This window comes from Pan troglodytes, chromosome 11, assembly GCF_028858775.2.
Source record: "Pan troglodytes isolate AG18354 chromosome 11, NHGRI_mPanTro3-v2.0_pri, whole genome shotgun sequence".
Classification (NCBI taxonomy): domain Eukaryota; kingdom Metazoa; phylum Chordata; class Mammalia; order Primates; family Hominidae; genus Pan; species Pan troglodytes.
Genome location: NC_072409.2, coordinates 8,350,588 through 8,367,309, shown reverse-complemented (window position 1 = coordinate 8,367,309; position 16,722 = coordinate 8,350,588). Strand labels below are relative to the sequence as shown.

Genomic DNA, 16,722 nt, shown 5'->3' with positions numbered 1-16,722 from the left:
GCCGGTGTCATCCTAAAACATACTATTATGTCTTTTTAGGCCATGGGAGAGAAATCCTTTTCTGTTCATAATAATGGTGGGGCAGTGTCATTTCAGGTATGTATGCTCTTTGTGTAAAGCCTCCTAGAATTTCTCTCTACCGTGTAAAAGGGTAATTTTTTTTTAGAGGAATTTTGAATTTAGGAATAACAACTTAGGTATGCCCTGTATCAGTCACTTAAATGCAATAGCTCTCCCTATAACAAACCCACAAGGTGGATATTGTTACCCATCTACTTATCAAATCAGAAGTCTCTGAGAGTGAATAACTTTGTGACTATCTAGTGTAGGTGACACGGTACAGTTTCCAACCCAGTCCTGCCTGGCTGTTCCCATGACCCCTTTGCCCCAACCCCATGCTACCTCCCATTCAAAGTGTGCCAGAAGCATAGTACCCCATTCTGAAAGGACCATTGGTGATGATTTACGGTGATGTTGTAATTTTAGAGATGATTTCACCTAGACTTAGAGGCTTTGAGTGACCTGCTTAGCTGTCAGAGTTATTAATTGCCCATGAGTGTTTAGGGGCAGCATAATAGCATACGTATGGGAACAAGATACTGGACTGGGCCTCAGAACCCACTTACTAGCTGGGTGTATTGGACACCTCACTTCATTTCTTTTTGTTTTGTTTTTGAGACAAGGTCTCACTCTGTTGCCCAGGCTGGAGTGCAATGGTATAATCACGGCTCACTGCAGCCTCAACCTCCTAGGCTCAAGTGATCCTCCTGCCGCAGCCTCCCAAGTAGCTGAGACTACAGGCATAGACCACCATACCTGGCTAATTTTTAAATTTTTTGTAGAGATGAGGTCTTGCTCTGTTGCCCAGGCTGGTCTTGAACTCCTGGGATCAAGCAGTCCTCTTACCTGGGCCTCCCAAAGTGCCGAGATTACAGATGTGAGCCACCTTGCCTGGTCTCACTTACTTTCTGAACCTCACTGTTTAATCATCTAAAAATAAAAAATGGCAGGGCGTGGTGGCTCACGCCTGTTACCCCAGCACTTTGGAAGGCTGAGGTAGGCGGATTGCTTGAGCCCAGGAGTTTTGAGACCAGCCTGGGCAACATGGTGAAACATCTCTACAAAAAATACAAAAATTAGCCAGGCATGGTGGTAGATGCTTACAGTCCCAGCTACTAGGGAGGCTAAGGTGGGAGGATCACTTGAGCCCAGGAGTTCAAGACTATCCTGGGAAATATGGTGAATCTTCATCTCTTAAAAAAATTACAAAAAGCCAGGTGTGGTGCATGTGCCTCTAGTCCCAGCTACTAGTGAGGCTGAGGCAGGAGGATTACTTGAGCCTGGGAGGTCAAGGTTCACACAGTGAACCTCGATCATGCCACTGCACTGCAGCCTGGGTGACAGAGTGAGACCCTGTCTCAAAAAAAAAAAAAAAAAAAAAAGCCTACAGTGAAATGCACAGGTCGTGTCTTAAGTATACGGTTTGTTCAGTACTGACAAATACATATATACCCATGTAATTCACTGTCTCAATATTTCTGTGTTTCCATCTTCTGAGAAAGCCCCTCTATCCCCATAAGCACTGTTCTGATTTCTTTTTCCATAGATCATTTTGCCTGTTCAACAATGTTTGTATGTTCTTTAAGCTTAGTAACCATCATTTTCGTCGCCATCCATATTAATAGCTAACGGTTATTGAGAACTTGCAGGGTGCTCATTTGCTCAGAACCCTCCAACAGCTTTCCATCTGTCTTGGAGTAAAGCCCAAGTCTTCCCACTGGTCTGCAAGGCCCATGTGGTCTAGCCCCTGTTGTCTCTCTGATCTCAGCTCCTGTTATTCACACTCTGCTCTCCCACACAAGCCGCCTTGCTCTTTCTCGGACAGATCAGGCTTTAGGCTCTGCTCTCGCTGTTCCCACAGGCAGGAATGCTGTCTCTCAGAATTCCGCAAGTCTTTGCTGAAATGTCACCTTCTCAACAAAGCTTCTCTTGTTTGTAGCTCACTCCTATTTCCCTCATTGTGCTCTGTCTTTCCTTAGTATTATCACTTCCAACATGCTGTATACTGTACTTAGTTATGTTTATTGCCTGTCTCCCCCTCTACAGAAGATACCTTAAGGGCAGGGGTTTTCTGTCTCATATTATTGATGTATATGAAACTCCTGATCTTGGCCTTGGGCCTATATTTATAGAGACTGATGAACCAATACCAGGCATTGTGCTAAGTGCTTCTATGTCATTATCTCAGTTAATCCTCTAAACAACTCTGTGAAGTCGGTATTGTTATTTTTTCTCTTTTACCAATGAGAAACTGAGCTCAGAGAGGTAATGTAACTTGCCCTAAGTAGGGGATTCAGATCCACGTTTGTTTGACTCCAAGGCCCATGTGTTTAACCACTTTGCCTTTTACTGCCTCCTTGAGAAAATACAAAAGGCACTTTTCTCTCTTCCTTCTCTCACTTTAAAATGCTTGTTAATAAAATGAGTTTTTAAAATGTTTTTCAGGCCAGGCATGGTGGCTCACACCTGTAATCCCAGCACTTTGGGATCACAAGGTTAGGAGTTTGAGACCAGCCTGGCTAACATAGTGAAACCCCGTCTCTACTAAAAAAATAAATAAATAAATACAAAAAATTAGCTGGGTGTGGTGGTGGTGGGCGCCTGTAATCCCAGCTACTTGGGAAGCTGAGACAGGAGAATCGCTTGAACCCAGGAGGCTGAGGTTGCAATGAGCCGAGATCACACCACTGCACTCCAGCTCGGGCGACAGTCTGAGACTCCATCTCAAAAAAATAAAAGTTTTTCAAATGCTTCCCTCTTTTTTAATCACAAAGGAAAGTGTTACAGGATGCACACATGTCAGGCACCAGTACTTTGTGTCAGGCGAACATCCAGGCACAGCAGTCTGCATGGTGATTAGCAGCACGTGCTGAAACAGCCCATCCGCAGGGTTCTTGGGATGCGTGGAGCAGGCAGTGCATGGGTAGCTTGCGTTTCTCTGGCTTTCCCCCACCTTGGAAAGAAGTCGTCATGATTTCTCGCTGTTCTACCCAGTGTCTCCCAGTCTTGGATGGTGCAGTCCACTCTGAGCGCTTCTGCTTCATTCATGGCATGGGGATAGTGGTTTATCTACCTAAATACAGGAAGGGGACTGTCAGGGCTTACTCCAACTCTAGAGTTGATATTTTTGTTTTGTTTTTTTCTCTAAGGGTCAGATGCCTACTCTGATCAACCATGATTGATTTTTTTTAAAAAATTATATCTTTTAAACTTTCATATCTTTTTTAGACTTCCCCTGAATCTCTTAAAATAGAAGTTGTCCATGTGTTTAGAAAAGTTTTCTTATTCTGGCTAGCTCAGGGGATTAAAATACACATTCACATTCACAATTGAGTTTGGCACATGGTTTAACATATTAATCATTCCAGCTCATGTGTTCTTGGTCTTTTATTTTTATTTTTGTCAGATGTCTTTTTTTCCCCATTTTTTTAAATTGTGAGGTACAGTATACATGCAGAAGAGTGTGAAGTACTTATATTGAGTTTTAACAAGTAACTATGAACAGTCACCTTTATGATCCACCACCCAGGACAAGAAATAGAACAGTTCCAGCACCTGAGAAACCTTGTGTCTCCCTCATAGTCCTTCCCAACTCTAGAGCAACCCCTGTCATGAAAAATGCTACCGTAGTCACTTCCTAGCTTTTCTTTGTAGTTTAATAGGTATATATATGTAGCCCTAAAAATGTATTTCAGGGAGATTTCTTTTTATTGGTAGAACTTATGGCTGAAGTAAAATTTTCTTAGGCTTGACCAAGAAGTCATATTCTCTAAGTCTGTCTGTCTGTCTTTTGGTTTACATTAAACTTCATTTAAACTCATGAAATGTATGAAAAACAGAAAACTGTCTAAATGTAGAAAATGTAGCCTTCATTATTGTTCTCTAAAACCATAGTTGTAAATTTTGATGAGGAAATATTGATTGGTTTTCAAGTATAAGATGAGCCTCCTTTTTAAAGAGTATTTTATACCTATAAAGAGCAAAATAATACGTTAGCTTGAAGACTAGATAACCACATCTTAGGTTATCTTTGAAGACTTCCACAAAGACCATCACAAATGGCTAGATCTGTGATAAAACAGGCATAGTAAAATGTTCACTGTAGAAGTGAGGTTGTGGCTATGTAGCTTTCACTATGCAATTGTCAGCTGTTCTGTATGCTTGAAAATTGTTGTAACAAAATATCGGAAGGGAATCATAGAATAAGAAGATATCTCTTTAAACTCTGCCATGGGAGAGTCGATAATTTAAGCAGTCTGTCTTTATTTCCTTCAATCCATTAATATTCATAACTTATTTCTAAGGTTTAAAAATATAGCTGAGTAGAATTTGAACAAAAAAGTAAACAATACTTTAAAAGAAAAAATAAAAGAAAAAATATATATAGCTGAGGATTTGGGTACCTTTAAATGTTTTCTTCTTCACTTTCAGTTTTTCTTTAACATCAGCACTGATGACCAAGAAGGCCTTTACAGTCTTTATTTTCATAAATGCCTTGGAAAAGAATTGCCAAGTGACAAGTTTACATTCAGCCTTGATGTGAGTACTGTTTGGAGATTGTTCTACGTGGATTTTGTCAGCATAAAACGGGAGATTTGTTTCTGTATAAGATTAGATTTTAAGAATACTTAAGAAAAGAATGTGGGCAGACACACATTCCTGCCACTGTGCAGGATACTTCAGCAGAGGATTCATAGGAAAATACAAAGCAATTTAGGATGTGTCTGCACTTCAACCTGTGCGTTAAGAATGTGGTGGTTTTGGCTGGGCATGGTGGCTCATGCCTGTAACCCCAGCACTTTGGGAGGCTGAGGTGGGCAGATCACCTGAGTCCAAGAGTTTGAGACCAGCGTGGGCAATATGGCAAAACCCTCTCTCTACAAAAAGTGTGAAAAATTAGCCAGGCGTGGTGGTACACACCTCTAGTCCCAGCTACTCAGGTGGGAGGATTTCTTGAGCCCAGGAGGCAGAGGTTACAGTAAACCGAGATTGCATCACTGCACTCCAGCCTGGGCAAAAGGGTGAGACCCTGTCTCAAATTAAAAAAAAAAGTGGTTGTGTGGTTATTTGCTGGTACTCACTTTTTTTTTTTTTTGAGATGGAGTTTCATTCTTGTTGCCCAGGCTGGAGTGCAATGACATGATCTTGCCTCACCGCAACCTCCATCTCCTGGGTTCAAGTGATTCTCCTTCCTCAGCCTCCTGAGTAGCTGGGATTACAGGCGCCTGTCACAATGCCTGGCTAATTTTTTTTTTTTTTTCCAGACGGAGTCTTGCTCTGTCAACCAGGTTGGAGTGCAGTGGTGCAATCTTGGCTCACTGCAACCTCTGCCTCCTGGGTTCAAGTGATTGTCCTTCCTCAGCCTCCCAAGTAGCTGGGATTACAAGGGTGCGCCACCACACCCGGCTAATTTTTGTATTTTTCGTAGAGACAGGGTTTCACCATGTTGGCCAGGCTGGTCTTGAACTCCTAACCTTGTGATCCACCTACCTCGGCCTCCCAAAGTGCTGGGATTACAGGCGTGAGCCACTGCGCCTGGCCCTAATTTTTTTTGTATTTTTAGTAGAGACGGGGTTTCACCATGTTGGCCAGGCTGGTGTTGAACTCCTGATCTCAGGTGATCGTGATCCACCCGCCTCAGCCTCCCAAAGTGCTGAGATTACAGGTGTGAGCCACCATGCCCAGCCACTGGTACTTACTTTCTTAAGCTTAAGTGAAACAACTGAGATTCCAAATTGCTGAATAAGGGATGATATGTTTCTGAAAAGTAAAAATTAATTTCATGCTGGTTTCAGATTGAGATCACAGAGAAGAATCCTGACAGCTACCTCTCAGCAGGAGAAATTCCTCTCCCCAAATTATACATCTCAATGGCCTTTTTCTTCTTTCTTTCTGGGACCATCTGGATTCATATCCTTCGAAAACGACGGTAAACTATTTCTCCCTTCAACTTAAGAGTGTGTTGAGATTTGAATAATGTCACTGTTTGTTGGCTCCTGAACCTGGAGGCAGTTGGCACTTAGCAGTGTTGTTCCTTTCAAAGGGCATCTTCCCGGAAACAGTATGAAGATTGTGCGGGAGCATTATGGTGTGGGAGCCCTTTGCATGCCTTGGTGTCTGTTCACTTCCTGTTGTTTTGTTTAAAAAGCAAATCTAAATTATTATTATAATTTTTTTTTTTTTTGAGACATAGTCTCACTCTGTATCCCAGGCTGGAGTGCAGTGGCGTGATCTCAGCTCGCTGCAAGCTCCGCCTCCTGGGTTCACGCCAGTCTTCCTAAGCCTCCCGAGTAGCTGGGACTACAGGCGCCCGCCACCACGCCCGCCTAATTTTGTTTTTGTATTTTTAGTAGTGATGGGGTTTCACCCTGTTAGCCAGGATGATCTCGATCTCCTGACCTCATGATCTGCCCACATGGGCCTCCCAAAGTGCTGGGATTACAGGCATGAGGCACCGTGCCCGGCCCTAAATATTTTTAATGGTATGCAAGCAAAATAGACTGTATAAGCTAAGTGTTTCCATGGTGGAGATCCCACAGTCCAGGACTGAGAGTAAACACATGGGTCTCATTCAGGGGCTGTTGCTTCTGGAGAGGAAGTTAGTGACGATGAGCACTGCCTGGCGAGAGCATGGAGTTACTGCTTAGAACTGAAGGTCTTGGCTCAAAGCTGCACTGGGATAGATTCTCTGCATTGACTTCCAGATACTTGTCACTGGACAAAACCTCTTCAAAGCCCATCTGCCTGGCTTTTAGCCTTTTTTTTCTGAAACCCCCGAGGCTTTAACTTCCTGTACTTGGTTCTTGAGGGGAGCAGCTGCATATGCATGAATTCTTTCTCCCTCCAAGAAAATTGAAAACAAAATATTAATATTCATTTAGAGAATCGTATAAAGTATTTATTATAAGGCTCATAAACTGAGTAAATGATGGTATGCGAATATGCTATTATAATATGGATTGATTTAAATTCATAGAATAATTAAGCACCCTGAAATACCTCTTTCTCTGGAGCATTGGGGTGGAAATTGAGACTTTTTTAGTCCTTGGTAGCTTGATTGTCTTCTAATGAACATGCTCGGAGTCTGGTATATTAGACTCTGGCTGGGTTCAGTTGCTGGTACCTATTTGTTGTGATATCCTGTACACCCATCAGATAGAAAGAGTTTCTTGTTTACTTGGGAAGGAGCTACATAATCATGTTTGGACTAGATTTTCAAGTAGCAATTACTAAGAAAAATCCTATGGGCTAGGTGTGGTGGCTCACACCTATAATCCCAGTGCTTTGGGAAGCCAAGGCAGGAGGATCACTTGAGTCTGTGAGTTTGAGACCAGCTTGGGCAACATAGCAAGACCCCATTTCTTTTTTTTTTTTTCAAGATGGATTCTCACTCTCTCCCCTAGCCCCCAGGCTGGAGTGCAGTGCCTAATCTCTACTCACTGCAACCTCCACCTCTGCGTTCAAGCGATTCTGGTGCTTCAGCCACCGAAGTAGGTGGGATTACAGGCATGTGCCAACATACCCAGCTGATTTTTATGTTTTTAGTAGAGACGGGGTTTCACCATGTTGGCCAGGCTGGTCTTGAACTGCTGACCTCGGGTAATTTACCTGGCTCAGCTTCCCAAAGTGCTGGGATTACAGGCGTGAGCCACCACACCTGGCCCAGCAAGACTCCATTTCTACAAACAAATTTAAAAATTATCCAGTTGTGGGCTGGGCGCGGTGGTGCACGCCTGTAATCCTAGCACTTTGGGAGGCCGAGGTGGGCGGATCATGAGGTCAGGAGATCGAGACCATCCTGGCTAACACGGTGAAACCCCGTCTCTACTAAAAATACAAAAAGTTAGCTGGGCGTGGTGGCAGGTGCCTATAGTCCCAGCTACTCAGGAGGCTGAAGCAGGAGAATGGCGTGAACCTGGGAGGTGGAGCTTGCAGTGAGCTGAGATTGTGCCACTGCACAAAATTAAAAAAAAAAATCCAGTTGTGGTGGTGCACACCTGTAGTGCTCACTACTTGGGAGGCTGAGGTGGGAGGATTGCTTGAGCCCAAGGGTTCGAGGCTGTAGTGAACTATGTTTGTGCCACTGCATTCCAGCTTGGGACACAGAGTAAGACTCTGTCTCTAAGAAAGAAAGAGAAAGAGGCAGATGGAAGGAGGGAAGGTTATAAAAATTTAGGCCATGAAAGTTTTTGGGTGGGTTTTTTTATTTTGTTTTGTTTGTTTTTGTTTTTTTGTTTGTTTTTTTTTGAGACACAGTCTCGCTCTGTCGCCCAGGCTGGAGTGCAGTGGTGAGATTTCAGCTCACCACAACCTCTGTCCCCCAGGTTCAAGCGATTCTCTTGCCTCAGCCTCCCGAGTAACTGGGATTACAGGTGCCTGCCACCATGCCTGGCGAATTTTTGCATTTTTAGTAGAGACTGGCTTTTGCCATGTTGGCCAGGCTGGTCTTGAACTCCTGACCTCAGGTGATCCACCTGCCTTGGCCTCCCAAAGTGTTGGGATTACAGGCGTGAGCCACTGCACCCGGCCTCTGTTTTGTTTTTTTTTTTTTTTTTAAAGAAAGTTCTACTTTTGCCTTTACTGGAAAAGTGAGAAGTAGGAGTCAGACCTGATTTCAGGTGTGAACTTGGACAGTGACTGCCTGTGTGCCTTGCTTCACTGTAAATCTCTTTTTTTCTTGGCTATGAAACTGGGACAGTAATAGTTACTCTGCCTTCCTGTAAGAGTCTTGGATTCTTAGACATGTTCTGTGATTCCCCCTAAGATAATGTGTATGAGAGGGCTTTGCAAATCAGGGCACAATCCAAACATGAGGTATTTATAAAATAGTTTAGTAGCCAGGGGTTCAGTGGTGTTTTAATTTTCCTTTAGTTATTGGTGGCAATAGTCATTGTCACTGGTTCACTTATATCAAATTGTGGTAACAGTTTTATTTTATTTTTTTTGAGACAGAGTCTCGCTCTGTCGCCAGGCTGGAGTGCAGTGGTGCAATCTTGGCTCACTGCAACCTCTGCCTTCCGGGTTTGAGTGATTCTCCTGCCTCAGCCTCCCAAGTAGCTGGGACTACAGGCATCCGCCACCATGCCTGGCTTATTTTTGTATTTTTAGTAGAGACGGGGTTTCACCATGTTGGCTGGGATGGTCTTGATCTCTTTACTTCGTGATCCACCTGCCTTGGCCTCCCAATGTGCTGGGATTACCAGCATGAGCCAGTGCTCCCAGACCGTGGTAACAGTTTTCAATCTGTGGTTAAATGAGGCTGACCTATTGTGTACAAGTCTCATCTGTAATTTTTGTTGGAGTATAGTGTGCATGGGGGAAGGTCAGTTAAGTCCTGCCCATGTTTTCCCGGGAGTCTTAGAGTCAGTTCTGGTAGACTGGAAACCCACATGATATAAAGGCATATGACCAAGGCCGCCAGGCGCATTTCACTGGCCCCTGAAAGCTGGAAACGACTAAGAGATCTTTGCCTCATTTATTGAGGCCCAGAGAGGGGAAACGAGAGCCAGTGTCACCCAACAGACCTGGGACTGGAACTCGGGTCTGCTTGCTAGTATGTATCAGGCCCCTCCCAACTTCAAGTGTAGGTAGAACTAGTATTTGAGCCGAGGTCAGTGAGTATTCTTTCCATCACATCTCTGCCCCATCGTAGATGTTCTAACCATGGACTGCAAGTCAAGGTTGCCAGAGTGTGAATGAGCACAGCTCTTTGTGGTGGGTGGTTTTACACCCTGGGTAAATCTCATTGGCATTCAGTAGTTCCAGACTATTCTGGCCTTGACTTCCCTTTTGACCTTCAAGTAGGTGGGCACTGGAACAGGAAAGTACCAGGGAGGAAATGAGCCCAGAAACTGATATCCCTTTGTGGTACACTCTCATTCTCACTTGGTGCCAGGCCCCTCTCCTGCTCTATTGTTCCCCTTCATTTCCTGTCCCCTCTCCCACTCCTTCCCAGTCGTGGAGAACTGCTCAAATGTGTTGCATATACATTTTTGGACTTTTTTTTTTTTTTTTTTTTTTTTTTTTGAGACCTCGTCTCACTCTGTGCCCCAGGCTGGAGTGCAGTGGTGCAATCTCAGCTCACTGCAACCTCTGCCTCCCGGGTCAAGCAATTCTCGTGCTTCAGCCTCCCGAGTAGCTGGGACTACAGGCGCCTGCCACCACACCCGGCTAATTTTTGTATTTTTCGTAGAGACGGGGTTTCACTACATTGGCCAGGCTGGTCTAGAATTCCTGACCTCAGGTGATCGGCCTCCCAAAGTGCTGGGATTACAGGCGTGAGCCACTGCGTCTGGCCTGATTTTTGGATATTTCTATATTCTTATAGATAAGTACTGTTTACTGGTGTTGCATTTATTTTAAGTTTACATAAAATATCTATAGACATTGTTGTTGTACATTTTTTACTCATTATTATCCTTTCTGCGATCTAGCCATGTGGCTGAGTGTGCATCTCATTCATTGATTTTTACCTACTCCACAGCATCCCATGCTCTGTGTCCTCACGTTTGACTGCTTTGGTCCTTTAGTGATAGACACACGCCTGGACTGCCTACATCTCCCTGCTACCCCAGCCAGTGCTGGCATGTACCTCCAAAGATCCCCTGTGGATCTGTGCAGCCTCCGAGCTGCAGTCCCAGAAGGAAGCACACTGTGCCATGGGTAGTTAATTTCTTTTCTTTTCTTTTCTTTTTTTTTTTTTTGAGACAGAGTCTCACTCTGTCACCCAAGCTGGAGTGCAGTGGCACCATCTTGGCTCATTGCAACCTCCACCTCCTGAGTGCAAGCGATTCTCCTGCCTCACCCTCCTGAGTAGCTGGGACTATAGGCGTGTACGCCTATGCCGGGCTAATTTTTGTATTTTTAGTAGAGACGGGTTTTCACTGTGTTAGCCAAGCAGGTCTTGAACTCCTGGCCTCAAGAGATCCTCCCGCCTTGGCCTCCCAAAGTGCTGGGACTACAGGCATGAGCCACTGCGCCCAGCCATCAGTTAATTTCGTTAAGGGCCAGATTGCCTTCCAGTGTGGCATATAGGTTTATACGTCTACCAGTGGTGCATACATAATAAGGTTTGCTGTTTCTCCACATTCTTACCAATACTGACATCTTAATTTTTGCCAATCTCATAGGTGTAAAGTGGTATCTTGCTTTATTTTGCATTTCTCTGAATATTGGTGATGTGGATTATCATTTTAGGGACTCATTAACCATTTCCCCTCTTGTGGCTGCCTGTATTCTTTGCTTTTTTTTTTTTTTTTGAGACAGGGTCTCACTACGTTGTCCAGGCTGGAGCAGTGGCATAATCAAGGCTTACAGCAGCCTCAAACTCCTGAGCTCAAGTGATCCTCCCACCTCAGCCTCCCGAATAGCTGAAACTATAGGGACGCACCACCACTCCTGGCTTAATTTTTGTTTGTTTTGAGACTGTTTTGAGACAGGGACTCGCTCTGTCACCCAGTCTGCAGTGCAGTGGCACAGTCACGGCTCACTGCAGCCTTTGCCTCCTGGGCTCAAGTGATCCTCCCACATCAGCCTCCCAAGTAGCTGGGACTACAGGTGTGCACTGCCACACCCAGCTAACTTTCTGTATTTTTGGTAGAGATGGAGTTTTGTCATCTTGCCCAGGCTAATCCCAAACTCTTGGGCTCAAGTAATCTTCCCACCTCAGCCTCCCTAAGTGTGGGATTACAGGCATGAGCTACTGCACCTAGCCTCATAATAGTCTTAATATGCTCTATTAGGTTAATTCCTAAGGGGAGGTGGGAAGGAGTAGAGGAATTTAATGCCCGGCAGCCGAAAGGTGGACTAGTATCTGTGACAGGGTGGGCATGGGAATGGGTGCTTTGTCTCATTGGCCTGGGGTATTTGCAGACACCAGCCATGAAGGAGAGAGAAATGGGCATGACCCTGGCACTTTCTCCTCACACATCCCTACTGCTGGCTCCCAGTCCCCCTACTCTGGGCTGCAGACTTCCCCTACAGCTATTTGTAATCGCTTTCTGCTTTCCTAGGAGTTCTGTGCTGTTTTCTCAGGTCCATCTACCTCATTCTTGCCTCTGGTTTTCCCAGGGTGGTTTCCGGGAACAAGCTGGCAGCCTGTGTTAGATTTCCATTTACTCAAGAGTTGGAATCCATCATGTCTGGCTTTAGTGCATAACTCTCAGGTTCATTCACAACATTAAATTGTGTATTAGAGATTACTTTAGGACTCCATTCAAGGCCTTTTTTACCAGCAAAACGTACTTTATAAAAAATGTGGCCAGGCGCGGTGGCTCACCCCTGTAATCCCAGCACTTTGGGAGGCAGAGGCGGGTGGATTACTTGAAGTTACAAGTTCAAGATCAGCCTGGCCAATGTGGTGAAACCCTGTCTCTACTAAAAATACAAAAATTAGCCAGACATCGTGGCGCACGCCTGTAATCCCGGCCACTCAGGAGGTTGAGGCGGTGGGGGGGCATCACTTGATCCCGGGGGGTGGAGTTTGCGGGGAGCCAAGTTCGTGCCACTGCACTCCAGCCTGGGTGACAGAACGATACTCTTGTCTCAAAAAAAAAGTTTTAGCTGGGTACAGTGGCTCATGCCTGTAATATCAACACTTTGAGAGGCCGAGGTGGGTGGATTGCTTGGCCAGGGGTTCAAGACCAGCCTGGGAAACTTAGCAAAACCCTTTCTGTATAAAAAATACAAAACAAACTAGTTGGGCATGGTGGCATACACCTAAAGCCATCCTCCCACCTCAGCTTCCTGAGAGCTGCTTGATCGCTTGAGCCTGAGTTCAAGGCTGCAGTGAGCCGTGATGACACCACTGTCCTCTAGCCTGGGCGACAGAATAAGACCCTGTCTCAAAAAAAAAAAAAAGTTTCATGTTTGTGGTTTGCACAGATTATATTTCCTGTCTCCTTATAAATATAGCTGATGTCTGGAGCTTTGGCTGTCCTTTGGGAGAATGGAATCTTCCTTTAATTCTTTTCTCTCTGTTTTTATAGGAATGATGTATTTAAAATCCACTGGCTGATGGCGGCCCTTCCTTTCACCAAGTCTCTTTCCTTGGTGTTCCATGCAGTATGTATTAGCATTTTGAGGATCATTCATGAAATTACGTATAATGCCTGTGTGAGCAGGCAAAAGAAATTTGAAGAAAGGGGATAGATTGGTGGGAAACAAAGACAAAGAATACATTTCTCATAAAGCCTCCTCTTGTCTGGGAGGGCCTGACCATGCGGGTAAATGATTACCACCTCCCCTCATATTAGACTTCAGACATCTTCTAATACTGCTTACAGACCTACAATTTTTCTAGAACACTTATTATTGTTTTTATTTCTTTGTTTTTTGTTTTTTTGCCATTTCTAGAGATGAGAGTGCCACCTGCTGACTTGTTTCCACGACTTTTTTTTTTTTTTTTTGAGACGGGGCCTCGCTCTGTTGCCCAGGCTGGAGTGCAGTGGCGTGATCTCTGTTCACTGCAAGCTCCTCCCCTCAGGTTCACGCCATTCTCCTGCCTGAGTCTCCCGAGTAGCTGGGACTACAGGCGCCCGCCACCACGCCAGGCTAATTTTTTTGTATTTTTAGTAGAGACGGGGTTTCACCGTGTTAGCCAGGATGGTCTCGATCTCCTGACCTCGTGATCCGCCCGCCTCAGCCTCCCAAAGTGCTGGGATTACAGGCGTGAGCCACCACGCCCGGCCTCCACGACTTTTTTATTATTTCCAGATATTCCCTCATGTTCCTATGTGATTTGAAGTTCAATTCAGTATTAGCATATTTATCTGAGAGAAAATTGATGCTATAAAGCTGGAGGCATGAGAATTGAGCCTCAGCTTTGTATATTTGGAACTTATGCAAATTAAAATGAACTTGCCCAAGGGGGTAAGATCACAACTTCTCCTGTCTGTGGGCCTCCAAGTGCCCGTGGAGCACACTTGCAAGGATGACAGTCTCTAGACATGTACTCTTTGCTGTACTTGAAAGTGGCCTCCTTGGAAAAGGCAATAATATATCCAGTGGCAGCGTCACAAAATGACAATGATTTGGATAATTTCCCATCTGGGTCCAAGTTAAAAGATTCTTTGTGGAGCCATGTAGATAATGAGTGATTCTGAAATGCAGTTGTTTGATTTCAGATTGACTACCACTACATCTCCTCCCAGGGCTTCCCTATCGAAGGCTGGGCTGTTGTGTACTACATAACTCACCTGTAAGTATGCAGGTCCATGTGAAATACACCACGAAATGACATACAAGACAAGGGGGGTGGGCAACAACCTGCCCCAAGTTAACCAGCCCTGCCCTCCTGTGGCAGCCTGTCTGGGCCCCTGCCATACCAGAGGAGTGTAGCTCATGGGTGGCTGTCCAGACTTGGGAAGTCGGGCTTAGTGGCATACTCCTGCCTCTCTGCGGCCATTGGCTGTCCAGGCTGTGGGGTGCAGAGCTAACTGTGTACCCTGAAGGAAGTGGTGCTCATGTATGATGGATTTCCTAAATTTGGCTGCCCGTCTTTTGTAAGAAGCTTGTGAACTCATAGAATGAGCTATGCAATCTAACTGGCAGTGAGAGTCTAAAGAGACCCGCTGGTGTCTGTTCCTTGTTTTCTCTTCCAGTTTGAAAGGGGCGCTACTCTTCATCACCATTGCACTCATTGGCACTGGCTGGGCTTTCATTAAGCACATCCTTTCTGATAAAGACAAAAAGATCTTCATGATTGTCATTCCACTCCAGGTAAAAGAACCCTCATCCCATTTGTCACTTCCTTTCTTGGCGCTTAGCAGGGCTCAGCTCCAAGCCTGTATGGGAAGAGGGAGTCACCTCACCCTGAAACCCCAGCTTCTGCTAGTGGAGGTTGAAGACTGAGATTCTCTTTCTGAATTCTGAACAGACTTCAGGTCATTGCACTGGGAGATGCTTGGGCATCAGTCAGCCACTGGCCTTTGGGGGCCTAGATTTTGAGTAGAGAGCTGCTGACAGTGACAGGGAGACACACAGTAACACACAGTACTGTTTTCTCTTCTGCATCATTTGCTTCATAACTAAATGGTGCCCTTGGCGAGGAAGCTCAGAGATGTAGTGATTTTATTAACAAAGTATTTTAAAACCGTGAACTACACCAGTGAGTTTCCACAGGTAGAATATGGTAGTAGACGTGAGGGGCAAACATTTCCTAAATCCTTACCATGTTTGGGGCCGAGGGCCAAGGCCAGCCTTACAAGGCTGTGAGTCTTTTGCGGGAGGAGCCTTGTCTTACTGGAAGCAGAACTTGGATGTAAAGAACTTACAATGAACAGAGAGGTTTTAGCAGGGATGCACAGCTACCCTGCTCTGCTTGACCAGACAGCGTCTGTTTGACAGAGTTGTCCCTGTGAACTTTTCTCACATTTTGGAGCACAAAGTAAATGTGGAAGGTTGGGGGTGGAAGGGGACAACTCCTGAGGCACCCAGATCAGCCGTCCCAACTCTGGCAGAGTTTGCAGCAAAGCTCCTCTCGGAGTTCTAACAGACCTCATCCACCCTTACGTTCAATAATGAGGAACGTGTGTTGACATCAAATGAATGGGACAGGCCAGTTGCTCTGTGTTTCCAAGGAGAGAGTAAGCACTCAAGTTGGAAGGATCAAGGAGGGCTTTGTGACAGAGATGGGACTGGCCTGGGTGTTGAAGGAAAGGAATGTGACAGAGGCAGTGGCATAGCAGTAAATACACATGGCCCTGCTGCCTGCTAAGCAAAACATGCTGAGGGACTGTGCCGGTCTTTCGGCTGTCGAGCCACCGTGGTCACTTCTTCAGCCAGACTGAGTCCTACAGCCTGCCGAGGTCTCGGAGTTGTGAATGACGGAGCCTGGGTTGTCACCCGGCTGCGTGTGCCTCTTCCCTTTAGTAGATTCCCTCATCCCTCTAGAGTCTCCCCCCACCAGCCTGAACCAGGCTGTCGTGGGGCGTAGCCTTCCAGGAAGCCCGTCCTGGGCTTCCCTGAAAGACACACAGAGTTCCATGGAATGTCAGTCTGAGAAGATAAGGACATTTAACAAATTAAGAAAGTCATGAGTATTTAGACAATAGAACTAGTCTGGGAGGGCCTTAAATGTCAGCCTGAAAAGTTAAAACTGCTTCCTTTTGGCCATGGGCAGTGACAGAAAGTTTCTAAGTAAGGAGTAGATGATGTCCCTACAAAATGGTGTTTCAGGAACACTCTTGGCACGTTGTTCAACACTGGGAACATTCTGTCTCTCATGCAGTGTGTGAATTAAAGACAAAATGGAATTTTGAATTTAAGATGTGAAAGCCTTTGTTTTCTACTTTGTCCTCTTACTTTTAGACAGGGTCTCACTCTGTCGCCCAGGCTGGAGTCCAGTGGTGATCATGGCTCACTGCAGCCCTAAACTCCTGGGCTCAGGCGATCCTCCTGCCTCAGTCTCCCGAGTAGCTGAGACCACAGGCGTACACCATCACACCTGACTAATTTTTAATTTTTTTTTTTTTAATTAGAGGCCGTGTCTCACTATTTTGCCCAGGCTGGTGTCAAACTCCTGGGCTCAAGCAATCCTTCTGCCTTGGCTCCCCAAAGTTCTGGGATTATGGGTATGAGCCACCGCACCCAGCCCTACTTTGTCTTTTTAGATGGAGCCACAGATGCTAGTGTTTTGGATAGACAGGGCTTCACGAGCAGTGT

The 16,722-nt window shown here is 45.4% G+C and overlaps 1 protein-coding gene across 4 annotated transcripts in view; it reads left to right on the top strand.

The window, feature by feature from the left end:
* GPR107 (G protein-coupled receptor 107) overlaps positions 1-16,722 on the top strand; it is an 86,871-nt gene that overhangs the window by 33,233 nt on the left and 36,916 nt on the right. For all 4 annotated transcript variants that reach the window (XM_009457495.5, XM_009457494.5, XM_054658471.2 and 1 more), the window contains exons 7-12: positions 40-96; positions 4,492-4,599; positions 5,856-5,989; positions 13,047-13,122; positions 14,184-14,257; positions 14,661-14,778. In XM_009457495.5, coding sequence (XP_009455770.1) covers positions 40-96; positions 4,492-4,599; positions 5,856-5,989; positions 13,047-13,122; positions 14,184-14,257; positions 14,661-14,778 — 567 coding nt within the window. The remainder of the gene's footprint in view (positions 1-39; positions 97-4,491; positions 4,600-5,855; positions 5,990-13,046; positions 13,123-14,183; positions 14,258-14,660; positions 14,779-16,722) is intronic.